The sequence below is a fragment of the Lithobates pipiens genome, unplaced genomic scaffold (assembly GCF_037356315.1).
Source record: "Lithobates pipiens isolate NorthernLeopardFrog02 unplaced genomic scaffold, aLitPip1_a1.2 Scaffold_27, whole genome shotgun sequence".
In the NCBI taxonomy this organism is placed as follows: domain Eukaryota; kingdom Metazoa; phylum Chordata; class Amphibia; order Anura; family Ranidae; genus Lithobates; species Lithobates pipiens.
In genome coordinates this window covers 144,172,845-144,191,179 of record NW_027507788.1, presented here as the reverse complement: position 1 = coordinate 144,191,179, position 18,335 = coordinate 144,172,845, and the positions used below count along the sequence as shown (strand labels likewise).

At 41.0% G+C, this 18,335-nt stretch overlaps 1 protein-coding gene across 1 annotated transcript in view; it reads left to right on the top strand.

Moving 5' to 3' along the window:
- The window catches only part of ACAP3 (ArfGAP with coiled-coil, ankyrin repeat and PH domains 3), a 279,280-nt gene that overhangs the window by 223,956 nt on the left and 36,989 nt on the right, over window positions 1–18,335 (top strand). The window contains exons 14-20 of the mRNA XM_077457605.1: window positions 2,809–2,920; window positions 4,591–4,799; window positions 5,802–5,871; window positions 6,931–7,025; window positions 8,716–8,927; window positions 10,028–10,126; window positions 17,502–17,603. Coding sequence (XP_077313731.1) covers window positions 2,809–2,920; window positions 4,591–4,799; window positions 5,802–5,871; window positions 6,931–7,025; window positions 8,716–8,927; window positions 10,028–10,126; window positions 17,502–17,603 — 899 coding nt within the window. The remainder of the gene's footprint in view (window positions 1–2,808; window positions 2,921–4,590; window positions 4,800–5,801; window positions 5,872–6,930; window positions 7,026–8,715; window positions 8,928–10,027; window positions 10,127–17,501; window positions 17,604–18,335) is intronic.

Sequence of the window (18,335 nt, the reverse complement as noted above, 5' to 3'; positions counted from 1 at the left end):
CTTGGGGGAAATCTCCCATACTGCTCTGAGGTGAGGGAACAGGTCTTAGCGGAAATCTTACATACTGCCCTGAGGTGAGGGAACAGGTCTTAGGGGAAATCTCACATACTACTCTGAGGTGAGGGAACAGGTCTTAGCGGAAATCTCGCATACTGTCCTGAGGTGAGGGAACAGGTCTTAGCGGAAATCTTACATACTGCCCTGAGGTGAGGGAACAGGTTTTAGCGGAAATCTCACATACTGTCCTGAGGTGAGGGAACAGGTCTTAGGGGAAATCTCACATACTACTCTGAGGTGAGGGAACAGGTCTTAGCGGAAATCTCGCATACTGTCCTGAGGTGAGGGAACGGGTCTTAGCGGAAATCTTACATACTGCCCTGAGGTGAGGGAACAGGTTTTAGCGGAAATCTCACATACTGTCCTGAGGTGAGGGAACAGGTCTTGGCAAAAATCTACCACACTACCCTGAAATGAGGGGACAGATTTTAGCAGCAATCTGAACATTACCCTCCTAGCAGTTTGAGTTTTGTCTGTTGGTAGACGGTTGCAGATAGCTGGTTGATCCCTCAAACCCTTTCTGAGCTAGTTCAGCCACCTGGCTTGTTAGAAGTCACCCAGAAATATGAAAGATAGTAAATGGCCAGATTGGGTGTATGTTCTCTGTAGGCACCTTGAGCTAGCAGTATCAATTAATGTAGCCCTGCTGGGTTTATCTGCATCATTACTGGGCTGTCCCTGTTGCACCACAAGGTGATGTGTACTCTGATCATTAGTGGTAGGAAACAGCATTGCTAGAACACTGCAGGCATTCACAGAAGCATTGGAATTGCTGATTTACACCAGGTCATGAACCCCAGACCTTCTCTATGATTCACCCTATAAATCCCTTGTCTGGGCCCTTGCTCACAGATGTTATTTTTAGAACCCGCTGACTTCTGTGCACATTAAAATATCAATAGCGAATATGTCTGGGTGCATCTGCCTCACATTCTCCAGCTCCTGAACCTTTACAGCTTAATTGCCTTTTGGCCTTTCAGAAATGCATTAAAACCATCTGGAGGGAGCTGACTGCTAAGGCCTGGTTGAATTAAAGTCCAGCTCATCCAGCGCTATTTCTTCATAGTTCCATTTGTCCGGCTGTATAACGTGCGTTCTGTAACACCACCAGTAATAGCAGCTGCGTGTTTTCACAATGTTATAAAACAATCATGTTATTTATTATAGATTAGCACGTGAATGCATATGATCATAAAACAAAAAAATTCTTCCAGTGGTTTCTCACTACCAGTTTTACCCAATGTGCCTTAAAGTGACACTTAAGGCTGGGTTCACACCACAGCGATGCGGGAACGCCGCGAATCCGCGGCGTTTTCCCGCATCGCATGACTCCCGCCGGCAGTTCACACTGCCCTATGCGAACGGCTGGGAGTGTCAGTGAAATGTTAATGACACCCCCAGATCCGTCCGCATATCGCAGTGCGATCTGCAGACTCGCACAGGAATCGGATCGCATGGTGTGAACACCCATGCGATCCGATTCTGTTGCGGACCAAAAAAAGGGTCCCGTGCGAGTTTGCTGCGGGAGCGATGCGAATTCAGCCATACTATCTGTATGGCTGAACTCGCATCGCTACGGAGATCGGATGTGATTTGCACTGCAGTGCGGTGCGAATCACATCCCGATCTCCCCCCGCAGCAGTGTGAACCCGGCCAAACTCTGGTTAAAAATAATTTAAAGTATGTATTCTTAATTTAAAAATGTCCTTTCTATTAATCTCCCTTCTATTGCTCTCAGCCTCCTCCAAATCTTGAAATTCCTTTTTTTTTTCTGCTCTGATTCGACTTCTTGTTAGAGGGTGGCTATGTGCGTTCTCCGTGGTCCCACGCTGTGTAGTAATGTAGCCACCCTCTCTTACTTGTTCCCTGTGGACTTCAAACACAGTAATAATTGATTCAATTAAAGATTGATTACAGGGCCATTAGTGTATTTATATGGATTATTTTGGGAGTAAGATATTGTTTAGCATCACCAGTACTCAAATGATAAATCTAAAGCAAAAAGATCTGCAACTACCCCCCCCCCCCTTTCCTTAGCTGCTGCTATAAAAAAAAAAAATTAAAACCCATATACAATTTTCTGTCACTACAACTGTGGTATACCTGATATTTCAGTGGCTTATGGGCGGATACTGCGTGGTTAAATCAAGCTTTTGACATCTTATGTATTTTGGGACTCTTACAATGTCATCTTCCACTCACTACCATGAAGTCTGATTCTTTCTGCTGCAGCCAGGAGAATCTTGGTTAAACTGTACCTTGAGAAGGCTTTGCGTTTAAAATTTAACAAAATCCAGGATGATTTCTTAAAATTCATCTAAAGCCATAACTTTGATATTTTCAGTTTTGGATGAAGTCAGGAAGACTTAATAACCCTTTCCAGTTTTAATTTCCATCTATCTTCTCTCTGATGAAATTTACGCTCCCTATGTGTCCTAGTACCCTTTGTTATTGGGACTAAGGTGTGAAATGCACTATTTTGCTGCGTTGCAGTAATGTTGCTTTGGCACATTGTTGTACTATTCATTGTAAATGGTACCCCAACCCACAATGTTAATATGGAACAGGAATGGACTGGAAGTCTTTTGACTTGGGACACATGTTGGGGTGATATCTCCCCGATGGGACACAAATAAAATGTAAAAAAATTTGGCTTTCCATGTACTTTTATGTAGGATTGCTCTTTCATTTAATCACAAAGTACTCATTGATAAGCAAGTGTTTTTATTGTTGATGTGCTTCTCTCTATAGGAGTTGCATGCTTCAGGCTGATTCCGAGAAGCTCAGACAAGCCTGGATCCAAGCAGTACAGGCTAGTATCGCCTCAGCCTACCGGGAAACACCGGATAACTACTACATAGAGGTGAGGAAACTGCAAGTAACTGAAGGGTACACCCAAAAATGTCCTGGCATAGAAGGGCTATCTCAACATTTGACCCCAGATTACGATAGACTTGTTGATCCAGGTGTTGTTCGATAAAATATGGACTGGCTTGAGGACATCCGTTCTTATTTATTTTTTTCATTGCTATATGTTGCAAGATGGGGACAAGGGCAGAGATGTGATTATTATGAGCTGCACAGAGACGTTTTTTTTACCTTTATGCAGAGAATCCTTTTAACTATAGAACCACTTTAATACACCTTTTAACCACTTAAAGACCGCCTCACGCCGATATACATCGGCAGAATGGCACGGCTGGGCACAAGCACTTACCTGTACATTGCTTTTTAAGTGCCCAGCTGTGGGTCGGGAGTGCGCCGCTGACCCGGTCCTGAGCTCCGTGACCGGGTCACAGAGCTGAAGAACGAGGAGAGGTCTGTGTAAACAAACCTCTCCCCATGCTTCCCTGTGTGGCTGTCACCGATCGTCTGTTCCCTTTTATAGGGAAGGACGATCAGTGTTGTCACATGCCAGGCCACGCCCCCCACAATAAAAAAAATACATAACATCATACATAACGCCTACACTGCCCCCTAGTGGTTAACTCCTTCACTGCCAGTGTCATTTACACAGGAATCAGTGCATTTAAATAGCACTGATTGCTGTATAAATGACAATGGTCCCAAAAATGTCTAATGTGTCCGCCATAATGTCGCAGTCACAATAAAAATCACATTTTTACTATTAATCGCATCATTACTAGTAAAAACAATTACTAAAAATGCTATAAAACTATCCCCTATTTTGTAAACACTATAACTTTTGCGCAATCCAATCAATAATCGCTAATTGCGATTTTTTTTTTTTTCCAAAAATATGTAGAAGAATATGTATCGGCCTAAACTGAGGAAAAAAAAATTTCATATTTTTTGGGGATAATTATTATAGCAAAAAGTTAAAAGTATTGCATTTTTTTCAAAATTGACGCTCTATTTTTGTTTATAGCGCAAAAAATAAAAACCGCAGAGGGGATCAAATACCACCAAAAGAAAGGTCTATTTGTGGGAAAAAAAGGACGCCAATTTTGTTTGGGAGCCACATCGCACGACCGCGCAATTGTCAGTTAAAGCGACGCAGTGCCGAATGGCAAAATCAGGCTTGGTCCTTTGGCTGCAAATTGGTCCAGGGCTTAAGTGGTTAAGACAATCACATACATCAGCTACATATTGCAATCCATGATGGAACTTGATGGAACTTCATATCCAATACACATCATTGACAACTTCCGGTTCATATGTTGTCAAGACATTTTGCACTTCCTTGGCAAAAATTTACCAGATCTAGTCTATTGCATAAATATGATTTTAGATCTATCACTATCCCTACAATCATAGCCAGGGTGAAATGTGAGTACCTCTCAATGAGGTTATAAATAGAACCCTATTTTCTCACAGACTTCCGAAAATGGGCATGAGCAGCGTGACAATATGACTGGTATTGCCCCAAATATAGGGGCAACCAATTTATCTAATTATTTAATAAAGGCAGATTTGTCATCTTAGCTTTCAGTTTGGTACATGTTCTGTTACATCAGGAACTTTTATAAATGCATTTATTTTTTACCATTTATTTTTTATCTTTCTATACAGAGGCTTGACAGGACGGCATCCCCATCCACAAGCAGCATTGACTCTGCCAGTGACTCACGGGAACGCAGCATTAAGGGGGAAAGCATACTTCAGCGGGTGCAGAGTATCGCTGGAAATTACCAGTGCTGTGACTGTGGCCAGACAGATCCCCGGTGGGCCAGTATCAATTTGGGCATAACACTTTGCATTGAGTGCTCAGGAATACACAGGTACATCAGTAAACAAGGTTTGAGAGAGAATAGTAATGACATTAAATGGATTTTCAAAACGTAATGGAACTTCTCCCGTCTGACTAGGATTCATTTGTTCAAAGCCTCACTTCTCCCTTGTATGGATCCTAATTCTACTATTTTTAAAGCAAACCTGTGCTTTGCCCACATGGTGGCAGGAAGAATCCTCAGTCTTGTGTAAGCACAGTCTTGAGTTAAGTGCAGAGAGGGAATAAAAGTATGGCTATTCTACTTGGGGTCAACTAAGTTTTAGAAGAAAAGCCTTTTCTTAGACCTCTTCTTCCCCTTAGAGGAATTGCTAAAGAAATGTGGAGATGGTATAGGAAGAGGCATATTTACACATCCTTTGGTCAGTATGTGCCGAAGAAGACTGCATGTGGGGTTGGCGTTCTGTCTTTACATAAGGATTTTCTTAATTTATGTTCACCCATTCGTTTAGCAAATTATGGTTAATTAAAATTAATATTTTGCATTTAGTCGCCTAAAATTCTATTTAAAGAGTTACTTTACTCAAATCCGATATTTCAGTATTTGGTAGATGCTGGAGAGGTAAACCACCTGACAGTTTCTTATGTGGGTCTACTTGCTGCTGTGCCCTTAATAAAGTGTATTACTCTCCTTGTTGGACCATTTGTTAGCTTTTTGTTACTGAGAATGAAAAAGTAAGTGATTGGGATATACAAAAGGGAACAGACACCCAAAACTCGAGCAGACCGGAGCAGAGTTGGGAATTATGACAGGGAGATTTTGCTGCTGGATGTTGGCATATCCAAGACCTATAAGAAGCCATGATCTCACTTAACCACTTAAGATTCACTTACAAAAGAGCAGTAAAAATATTAAGTCTTGGAAACATTTTGGAAATGTAGCATTTGTTTAAGCATAGAATGCTGTGGAATGTTGTTGTGCAAAGGTTCATTGACTATACCTTTGTTGGAGTGCAGTTGGATTTCACTGGCATATATAATTTTCGTATTGTAGGAGTCTTGGTGTGCATTGTTCTAAAGTACGCTCGCTCACGTTGGATTCTTGGGAACCAGAGTTACTAAAGGTGAGTCAAGTACATTTTTTATACCAATAGTGAGTTGACTTCAGTACACAAAAGTCAAATTGCCATATATGTATTGTTCTGCCAAATAGTGATATAAATAAACAAATTTAAATATAACTCAGTAGCATACATATAAATGAGACAGCCCCGAATAAATAGATAATCTATAGCTCATGAAAAGTCCAACCACATAAAGTGCTATAAATGAAAAGTCCACAAATTCCTAAAGGAATAATCCAGCCAAATAAAGTGCAAACAACTTCTCTGTATAAAAAGTGCCGTGGAATAAGCAGAAAACAGCCTAGATGTTCTGGTGCAACCATGATCTTCACCACTGTGCACACCACCAAGAAGGTTATTGAAGCCGCTTACCAAATGTTTGGACCTCTGATTCTAGGAGGTCTAACAGCATATTAGGGAAAAATCCCACAATGAATGGATGGACAGGTGGATGACCTCCTTCAGAAAACGAGCCTCCACTAGTACCACTACTACTTGCTTCTTCAGCTACCATCCCAAATCAGGTCAGCCCAGCATATTCCGGAGGTCGATCACACCAAAACACTGCATGTAAGAGGAAGGGAAGCGATCATGGTACAGTATTAAAAAAAAGTATTAAAAAAATCTATCCGCATAAAAAAAGTACATCTGCATATCTCATAAACAGCATCCAACACCCCAGTGGGCATGATGATGTCACGGCTGTAACTCCGCCCTTTGTGTTTCATCCAAACGGATGTTGTCCTGGGGCATAAACTGTAGGTTTTAGCTATTTATTCATTTACTATTCATTATTCATGTTTGCGGGACTAATTTATATGTATGCATGCTAATGAGTTATATTTGAATTTATGTATATCACTATTTGGCAGCGCAACACATTTATTTGCTTGGTTTCACTTTTTATATCTGGTGTGTGGCTATAGTGTGTGCTGATGTCAGTACTCTGATGTTTTTGGCTTGGAATTTATAACAACTTGCATATAGACACTTTAGCGCAAGAAATTAAAATTTTTTAATGAATTGCCATATTTGTTTCTCTCCCTGACTTTTTCTTAGCTGATGTGTGAACTGGGAAACCGCACCATGAACCAGATCTATGAGGCAAAATGTGAACAACTAGGTCTGAAAAAACCAACTGCTGGATGTTCTCGGTATGTATTATAAATATTTCTTTTAAAAATGTCTTCAGTGGCCAGAAAAATAGAAATACTACAGCAGAAGGTGGACCAACCGTTTGTATTTGAGACCTGCAACAAACATTCCATTTATAGCTGCCATGCATATGGACAGAATACCAAGAATGGATTTAAAGCTTCACTCCAGCCAATTTTTTTTATTTTGGATGGAGGAAAAGTTAACATTTATTTTAGGATTTTTTTACTTTAATTTTTCTTTGACCCCATTGGGAGATTTTCCTTCACTTCTTGTCCCTGTGATTCCCATATAGGAAAAGAGAGCAATCGAAGAACAGGAAGGCAAAGACTGCAACAAATACATTCCCTGTGTCTTTTTTGGATAGATTTTCTATAACCTATCCTGACAGGAAGCATGGGAAATCTCTGTAGGGATGTAAACGGCAATAGAAAACATTGGGGTTGATGTACTAATACTTCTACCTATAGCTTGTTCAATTACCCCCTCACGCTGACCTAACACAAATATTCGGCCTCACTGGACTTTGCTTTTTTTTTTTACAGTGGGGCCGTATATTTGTGTATTTTCCTCTGTGCTGGGAGAGCCCTGCAGGGGCCCAGATCAGGACCCAGAACTCCCTACTCCGGGTCACCTGATTGCTGTCAGAGCCTCCGATTGGCTATCACAGCGATCAGTCACTATGAAGCCCGTCCCTGGGTTTTTTCTCTGTGAATAGAGATGCGTCGTATCTCTCCATTCTTACGGCGTAAAAACAAAAAAATAATAATAATAATTAAAAAATAATCTAAAAAAATCCTAGATTAAGGTCAGGCCAGTGGCAGAGTTAGTGTTTGGGTCAGGGTCAGTATTTTTTGGACAGGATTTTTGCCAAATGCTCACTATTGTTTCTGGGTCGTACTATGGGTACATACAACAACTAACATACACATATGTGGTATCGTCACGATCGTCAGGAGCAGTAGAATTTAATTTGGGTTGTTCTTTGCTTAGGCATTAAGATTTATGTTACCCTTAGGCTCGAAAGGGGTTAAGCTTTGACAAAAACCTGGAAGCCCATAGACTCTCTATCCCTTCTCAACTCTATAAAAATAAAGCATTCTGGCTGGAGTTGGGATTACATACTAAAATAAATTATTGTTCGTGCCTATTGATAGGTAGTTCCCAGTGGGCAGTGTACAATGCGTGGATCAAAACACAAGAGACTGGGCTCAGTTCACAAAGCTAACCCACCAGAATAAGGATACTTATTTAAAAAAAAAAAAAGAGAGAGTCACGTAATTTCAGATCAGTCACGTGGATAAAAAAAAAAGAGTGCCTTAGGCATGTATAAAGCCTGGATGATGTTGGGTGGTTCGTGCCATAATAGCAAATTGCTAGTCCACAGTATAAAAATTAACATCACAATACCACTATGGGGGACAGTGATCAGTATCAGAATGCATGTACAATCACCTTTGCCTTTATGGATTATGACCTCACATGGCCACCAGTTGTCTTTATACATCTCCATAGTACAGGCAATAAGTTCTCAGATCATCAGATACTATTGTCGATTTTTCTAAATTAGGAGTTCTGTAATGTGGCCATTTTATATATAAATAGTTCTTTTGAAATTCTTCTTTAATATTGACAATCCCAACAATAAAGGAATATATGTCTCTTCAATTGCATTTTTTTTTTCATCAGACAGGCCAAAGAAATCTGGATAAAAGCAAAGTATGTGGAGAAGAAGTTCCTGAAGAGACTGGGTAGTGTAGAGGTAGAAAATGACAGGAAGTCTTCCCAGAGGTGGAGTGTAAAGAAGTGTCAGCGGAATAACAGCTCCATTAAAGCTCCCTCGGCGAGGAGGAAGTACAGACATGATGGGGGAAACACGTCTCCTGCAATGCTGTCCTCAGGTATGGCTCTGACAGTTCAAAGCTTTAGTTCATTTATAATTGGCTATATTTTCCAATAATGAGACTTTTTTTTTTTTTCTTCAAGTGCTGCAGTCTGTAGGTAAAAGTACTTTATTTATAAAATGCAAACAATCCTTAGTATCAATGTTAAAGACCACACGCTGTTGCATTTCAGCCAAAGCCTACAGTTTGGGTTTTGCCGGAGCTAAGAGGGACCCTGTCCTTTACAAAGACAAACAAAGCAGCATCCTGCTGAATGGGAAAAGAGACACATTTTCTTAAAACCCAAAACCCAAAACCAAAAATTTTTAATACTGTATATTGCAGCTTACCAATCATTAGATGTGGTGGCTGCATTCGTTTTCTTAGGCTTTTTCCCCCCTCTGTCTCACCTGGTGATCTGGTCAGTAACACACCTCCTGTATTACAGTGCCCCCACTCTGGATGAATAAACACAGAGGCCACCTTTGGACAGCAACATTGTCAGCCTGGGTGGGGAGGTGGGGGGGGGTGGTTTATATGAAGCCAAACTCCAGCTAATCCTTTATAAGTTACAGCAAAGTTTTTTTCCTTTTGGAAATTGGAAATGATCAGCTTTTATTTACATCAATAAATAAAAGCTGATCATTATAAGCACCCCTGCTAGGTTTAAATGGTTTGTCTCATCTATAACTGATACATTCCGCTGTAGAGCTTGTGTTTTTTTTTTTTTTAAAGCATCAGACATATTGGCAGGATTACCAGATGAAAACAGAAGAAGGAAAGCCTGAAAAAGAAAATGAATGCAGCCATCACATCTAAGAATTGGGAATCTGCATTATAATAAATGTTTGCTTTTGGGTTTTTAATGCCACTTTAAAGCAGACCACAGTGTAGGTCATAGCAAAGACAACTGTAAGATCAACCCTACTCTCTCTCTCTGGTACCAAATACAACAAGCTTTCCAAAATTCATGCATGGTTATATTTGGTCTTTGGACAGTGGTAATGTTGCGCAGATATTATTGTGTTTTTTTTTAAGCCTTGGGATATAAATTGCTTTACAGCAACTTTGTGCACATTATTGCATATGTTACTATCTGTATAATTTTCTCTTTTCAGCTGCAAAGTTTGAGCGGAAGTTCCGTCGGGATTCCTTGTTTTGTCCAGATGAGTTGGATTCCCTCTTCTCTTACTTTGACACAGGTTCCGGGCCACGTAGTAAGTATATATTACTGTTCTTCACCATCCAAAATCTCCATTTTCATTCTATGAGCCACAGGAGTATGCACTGTAAGAAAATCTCTCCCTCTTGTTGCACACAAATATGTTCTTACGAAAGTATTTGGAATACTGGGATAAAGAGATGTGGGACTTAGCAATAGATAGAGTATAAACAAGTAATTTATAGTATAAAATTGGAATCTGGTATGGGCTGAAGAATGGAAGGTGATCCGGCTGTGTTGTTTAACTACAGCAGAGCAAAGTCGGTCATCAGAATGTCTGGGTTCCCTGGCCCTGGTTGACTGAGCAGACAGAAAAATACATTTATTTTCAGCTCCTATATATGTATTTTATTGGTATATTATTGACTTATTATCCCAGTATTGTAAATAACAACACTGGAATAACATGTATAATTCATTTATACTGAAAACATCTACCCAAAAGACGCTGTTAGTTTTCAGGATATGCATCTTTGGGTCTGGCCCTTAATTTAGTTACCATCCACCTCTGAACATGTGCCTTATTTCTCATGGCACCCGCCCCTGAGCCTGGGCCCTTTTCTGAGGACACCCACCTTTTTGGATATTATTTCTGAGAATGCCCACCTCTGGGTATGGCCCTTATTTTTGAGTTCTAACCATTAATTCTGTAAATACTAATTTCTAGATGTGGCCCTAATTTCCAGAAATGATTTCCTATACCCACAGTTATCTTTGGAAATAATCTTCTCCCTGAATAGCTCTACTTTTGAGAGGATTGAACTTGCATGGATGGTAGTACATAGGTCCAGGAGTAAGCAAAAGATGGTGCATGAACAATTTTATCCTTGTAGCACAACATGTCGGGAGAGATTTTACTTCCAAGCTTATACCTTTCTTTGCGGAATGTTATTTGTAGAAGAGGCTGAATCTTTGGTCACTGAACCAGCTTGGCACGCGTCAGTTGCTATGGCTTCCAGCTCAGTATTGCTCCAGCACCAACAGCAAATGGGTTCATCTTTTTTAACTGTCATCAATAGTATTTGCTTCAACAAATTATATTTGGTAATTAAAGTACTGAATGACACAACCTTTCTTTTGCCTGCCTAAGCAATTCTGTTTTCTTTTATTATGGTTTTCTTTTTCTTTTTCGCATAGTTAAAGTACATAAATTTAGCCGACCCTGTGCCCATACCATGTAATTTAAGACAAGCAATTGTGGAAAGTTAAATGTACTCCTAAAGGGATCCCTAATGGCTTCGTTATCCAGGTGTGGAGACACAAACTCTTTACTCTGTAGCTAAACTCATAGGCTAGCTGCCTGCTTCTAGCAGTTTGTGATCTACACTTACTACATGGGTGTATTGCAGTATGTAAATCATTACACAATGATAGGAAAACATTTAAAATAAGTTAAAGTGTCACTAAAGGCAAAACCTTTTTTTTACATTTTGGATAGAGTAAGGGAGGGTTATAACACTTCAGTTTTTTTTTCTTTGCCATTTGTGTCCCATTGGGGGGAATTCCCTTTCATTTAATATCCCATACCCAAAACAAGAAGTGAGAGGAAATCCCTCCAAGGTAAGGGAATCCCAGTGTATCACCAGAAATAGTGTCCATATTGGAAGATTTCCCCTCTATTCCTATTCTGATGTCAACCCAAAATTTGGGTTTTTCTATTACTTTTACTTTAACTTTCGATGATAACTGTAAACATGACAAATTAAGAGGGTGAATCTCCCTAAGGGCTCTTTCACACGGGCGGTCCGCCCGCCTGATGGACACTGCTTTGCTCCGCGATCTGCTGATCCCCGCTGAGCAGGCGAATGACAGGTCCATCTCTGCTCACTGTGCTAAGACGGACCTGTCAGAGCCCCGCTCTCCTCTATGGCGGACCTGATCGGAAAGCCCACGTAAAAGGGGCATAACGGGGGCACAGGCAGCAATGGAAACTAACAGTTGTTCTAATCCCTCTGCACTCTATCCAAAACTAATAAACATTTTGCCTTAAGGCTCCTTTCACACTGGAGACTTGAATGTCACGTGATTTTGCGGCCGCAATTTCAAGGAATGCCTGTATAAACTTGAGGTCTGTGGACCTCAACTCGCATCAAAGTCTGACCACAGTAGTGCAGGGACTACTTTGAAGTTGCACAGATATGAATGGTTATCATTGAGAATCATGGGGTACAACTTGTCATACGACTCTGATGTCCAGAGTCATAGGAAAAGTCGCAAAGGAGTGAAAGGGGCCTTAGTGACACATCAAACCTGTGCTCATTTTGAAAGGAGCCTCTACTCCTTTTAGTAAATCAACTACAAATCTAAAACAACTCTTCTCTGTAGATTTTGTCTCTACATGCATTGCAGTTATATAGTATCCCTGAAAATATTAAAAAACGAATGTGTGCTAAAAGTAAAAGCTTTTAAAATGAGTCTCTATCCCAAAACGTATTGGACAATTATTGGTAAAGGTTCAATCCTCTGACCGCCTTTTTTGCTTTTCTCTCACTTTCCGTTACACACACATTTCCCCGTTTTCAAATGAGTTTTCTACATGTAAAGAACCCACAAAGGGCTACTGACAATAGAATAAATACTACATAAAACAAAGTATTATTTGGAAGAAGGATTAAAATCTGAGAAAGGAGGATGATGACTGCAACAAGTTTCCTTTATTTTTATCCCTTATTTTTTTTTTTTTTAGTAAAGAGACCTGTAGGCTTTTACTCTAAACCAGATGCTTGGCAAGAAGAAATAACAGATGCTTAGAAATGACTGACTCTTGTCTGAAAACATGAGAACATGTTCTGCCAGGGTTCATCCTTATCAAACAGAAATAGCGCACATTTTATAAAACTAGCATGGACCAAAAACTGACAGGTGGCTGCATTTACCAAAAATGCACAAATTATATCATAACACAAATACTGAAAGAGTTTACTTTGAAAACATACTTGTACTAAGGGATTACTTGTTTTTAGACTGAACTAGTTTGAGCTCCCCCTGTATCTTGTCCCCTGGCACCCTCATTCTTATATGTCCATCAGCCATAACGTTATGACCACCCACCAACCCGTTGAGTCATGGACTCCACTAGACCTCTGAAGGTATGTTGTGGTATCTGACACCAAGCCGTCAGTAGCAGGGCCTTCATGGATCAGACTTTTTTTTTTCCAGAACATCCCACAGATGCTTTGTTTGATACAGGTCTGGAGAACTTGGAGTCAACATCTCAATTTAGTTGTGTTCCTCAAACCATTCTTCAATTATTTAGACCAGGCCACCTTCTTTTATTGTGCAGTGGTCCAGTTCTGATGCTCATGTGCCCACTCTGTAAGCTTTTGGCTATGGACATGGGTCAGCATGGGCACCCTAACCGGTCTGCAACTACACAGCCCCATGCGCAGAAAACTGTGATTCACTGGGGTTATTTACTAAAACTAGAGCATGCAAAATCTGGTGCATCTCGGCATAGAAACCAATCAGCTTCCAGGTTTCATTGAGTGTGGAGAATAGGGCATTCTGCATAACAAGGAGACTTAAACAAACAGTACATGATTGGCTCTTAAAATGTGATTAACACACCACAGCAGCACTTCAGAAGAAGGAAGCTCATTCTATATGAAAAACAAAGCCGAGAAGTAGGTGCTTCTAAGGGCAAAAATAAAACACTTAAATGACAACGAAGGGTTAAAAACACTTACAAGATGGAAGTGAAAAACAGGCATACCAATGAATCCATATTGTTCAGTGGGATGCCTACTGGGAGTAAAGACAGCTGCAGGTGGAAGTTCCAGCTGACCAGCGGTGGTAAACACTGCGTCTCTGATCCTAGATAGAGAGCCGTGGTGTCAGGAGCAGCATGGAATCGAGGCAACCAGAAGTGACATCAGAGTGGGCAGGACATGTTTCGGAGCATGCCCAGTCGTTCCATTTGGTTTGAAGAAGGAGAGACTGGGCATGCTCCAGAACCTGTCCCGCCAACTCTGGCATCACTTCTGGTTGCCTGGATTCTATGCTGGTCCTGACAGCACGGCTCTCCATCTTGGATCAGAGACACAGTGTTTATCACTGCTGGTGGGCTAGAACTCCCACCTGCGGCTGTCTTTACTCCCAGGAGGTATCCTGCTGGATGTTATGGATTCAGTGATATCCCAGTTTTTCACTTCCATCTTGTAAGTGTTTATGACCCTTCCTTGTCATTAAAGTGTTTTATTACTGCACTTAGAAGCACCTTCTTCCCTGCTTTGTTTTCCAGGTTTTATTGTCAAAGCTTAATTCAACAAGCTGAAGTTAGAAGCTGATTGGCTACCATGCACAGCTGCAACAATTTCTGAGCGCAACAGGTTTAGTTAATCAACCCCCACTGTGTCTTCTTGACCACTTTCTGTCACAACCAGCTTTACCTTTTGAGCAATTTGAGATACAGTAGCTCTTTTATTGCATCAGACTGCATGGGCCACCCCTCCTTGACCAAGACTGTGATAAAGCTGGTGGGGTTTTTCTTCCCGGTGGCTCGGCAGACGTTGCCAGAGCCTGGTGCCAGCCATTTTTAAACTTTTCTGTGATAAAACAGTGGCTCATGGGAACAATGGTTCACAAGAAACTCGCATCTATCCTTAAAGTGGGATTTCACTGTGGAAAAAAAATTAAAAGCCAGCAGCTACAAATACTGCAGCTGCTGACTTTTAATAAATGGACACTCACCTGTCCCGTGGTCCAGCGATGCCGAGGCCGATCGATCGCTTGGCTCTCGGCTGCTGCCGCCACCATTCTAGGTGAGGGAATCAGGAAGTGAAGCGCTGCGGCTTCACTTCCCGGTTCCCTACTGCGCATGCGCAAGTCGCGCAGCGCAATAGGAATTTTCCGCGCTGTCTCTGGGACCCGTGTGTGTCCCAGCAGACAGCGCGCAGGGACAGGAAGAGGCATAGACTCCCGTGGGAGTCTATGCCCGGAAGTGGGTGTAAATACTTGTCTTTGACAGGTATCTGCTCCCCCCTGAAAGGTGCCAACTGTGACACCGGAGGAGGGGAGGGTTCCGATCAGCGGAAATTCCACTTTAGGGTGGAACCCCGCTTTAAGGATACCCACGTCAAGTTTGTGAAGATCTGGGCCTTCATTGACCAAGTAGGCCTGGACTGCTCCTTGATGTCCATATGATGGCCTGAATCAGGGTAGGACGGCAGACTGGATCGTACGGTAATCCCCCCCCCCCCCCCTCCCCTTACCTCCTCCCCAGGCAAGCTCCCCATCTCTCACTGTCTTCTTCTTCTTGCCTTTCTCTGCGAGCCATTGAAGATCATATGCTGCACTTTTCACTTTTTCCTCTTTCCCTCTTGGTGCTCCTCTTCTGGGCATCAGTGCCCTTTCACCCCCCCCCCCCCTTCCTTTCTTACTTGTATTGAGACAAGAGCTTCTATAGGCCATATACTGTATACTCATATTGGATAGCCTCATGAGTTAGGTTAATGTTGAATATGCTCCAATTGCTTTCATCCCAGTGAAGAGTTATGTATTGCCTTCATGTCCAGATGGACCTGTTAACACATGCTTTCCTCTACTATACTTAACATTCTTCTTCTTATTGAACTGTTTTGCGCACGTGTAAAACAGACTCCCCACATGCATCAAATGAGCCTTTGCTACCAATGACTCTATTGCCATTTTTCCTTCCTTGGACCATTTTTGGTAGTTCCTAAATGCTGCAGGCCAGGAACATCCCACAAGAGGTACAGTTTTGGAGATGATTTAACCCAGTCATCTAGTCGTTACAATTTGGCCCCTGTCAAATTCACTCAAATCCTTCCACTTGCCCATTTTTTTTTTCTCCTTTCAAAAAATCAACTTCAGGGTCACCCCCACCCACTTTCAGGTGCCTTTGTAACAAGATAATCAGTGTTATTCACTTTTCCTGTCAGTGGTCTAAATATAATGGTAGATCTGTGTCCAGCACACAACAGTCCTACAGTGGACCTCTGTGAGCAGAAGTCCAACTGTTGTACATCATTGTGCATGCTGCTGCCATCCACTGCTTCACCACACTGTGTGTGAACAACAATGCAGATTATCAAAGGAGAAGGATATGTATAGCTTGATATGAATGAGAATTTGTCTCTCTGGCACATGTATCAGCTCAGTGTTTGCTGTTCTTGAAGATGGTTTGAGAAACACTGTTCTGGATAACTGACAAGTGTCCTAGTTGGAATTGTTTTCCATGGTAATCAGTCAAGTCATTTAAAAGCAATATTTGACTGGTAACGTTTTGTGCAAACATTCCAGTTTTTCTTTAGTTTTCTCTTGCTCTAGTTATTATACATAAATCCTAAAAGAATCTTCAGCAACCTGAAGATGTAGCTTACTTAAAATGTATCTGTTGATACTGCCATCCCTAGGGATTGCTTTCCATAGTATAATTGGTTTAACATACACCTTACTCTAAAGGCTTGTACACATGAGCCGAATATTGAACGGTATTGGCCGGTTCAACAGAAACTGACAGACATTCGGCCAGTGTATACAGCAGCCTGTCAAACGGCGATGCTGGAAAACCAGCATCTGATCAGCGCCGCCAGCCAATGGCTGCCAGTGCTGATCAGTGTGTTCCGGTGGGGTGAGGCAGTCCACCTTTCAGAACACAATAGCACAGTGGGGAGATTGTCGCACTAATATCGCTTAGTATGGCGACCTCCTTGTTTTTTTCTTCTAGTGTGTACCTGACTTTACAGTTATGTTATGTGTTTTTGTAACTAACTGTCATACTGATAATTCAGAATGCAGACTGCCATTTGTGAAACAGGAAAGTAGAAAGTTGCACTAGCTGTTGCATTGTGGTAATAGTTGTCAAAGGACAATTTGCACCTGTTTTGATAGCTGGCTTAAATGTAAGAATAAAAATGTGGGGCTCATAGGAGAGTCCCTTTTTCAGGTTAATGTCTTGGATTTGGAATAAAGATCCTCGACAAAATTTTAACAGTAATGCAGGTAATTCGTCCCGTATATTAAAAATATTGTTAACTGCTAGGTTCTGGCAATGTGGGGATAACAACGAAAACAAAAAAAGTAATGCATCATTGCTTAGTAGATTTGTGCATGTTTACTGCTGTTTTCTTTGTTTCTTTTTTGCGTTAATTTCTACCAGTCAATACTGTATATATTCTAGAGCCCCTGTGTATATATTCTAGGTATATCATTTATATAATTTTCAGAAAGTGTTGGATGTGGGCTATCCATATTTAAAACTGATTCTGTTTGTTGTTGTGTGGTCAGAATCCCCTGAACCCAAAGATTTCACCTCATTAGCAATTGCATGTGTAGTTCCATCATCATGGTATTAGTAGTAGATGTAAGACCTTACTATTTCATTGACTATGCCATCACCTTCCTCTTAGGTGCCAACCAGCTTCCAGCGCAGCACCCCCTGCCAGCTGCACCATGGACTGGCAGTGGCGCTGAGCCCGGTGGGAGCGCTATGCCGTTCCTCCCGGATGGAGGTAAGGTCGGCGACAAGAGAAAGTCACCCATTTACATACCTACAAAATTAAATACTGTTAATGCATCAAAGGATATCAATGATATAAAGGTTTCCAACGTGGCCGAATGCAAGAAAGGTCGGCCATTTTGTTCCTGAGCAAGAAAATGCAATGTATGGCTTTATAAACTTTCTTTTTCTACTTTTGTATGAAATGAAGGTTTATAAAAACTGATTACTGTACATTAAGAAGAGCTGTGGATACATTACATATGCATCATACAATTTAATTCTCAGTCACTCTGCAATAATAAAACTTTGTTTCAACATGAGGATAGTATAATGAGAATAGAATGCAAACAGGAGACAAATTCTAGAATACAAGTATGAGAGCTTTGTCCACCTTGCTAAGAAGAGCCTACATTCCTGAATATGTAAATTCCTAGTTGTTCGGGTCTTCTTACATTGTCTTGTTTAAATATTTGATAGTTTCTCATTTGTCGTGATCCATGTTAAAATTTGGTAACTGAAAATTAACTGTAGATCCTTTCTAAAATAAGCTACGTTGATTCTAGCTGAAAGACACGTTTGGTTTTAAATTGAATGTTTTAAACTATTGCCTGAAACATAACAGGCATCATTGTAAATATGTTGTGTATTTGGCATTGTACTTAAAGCTGAATTCTAGACATATAGGAATGCTAATGAATGAAATTGATTGCAATAAATAAATGCATCAATAAATGTAATTTTT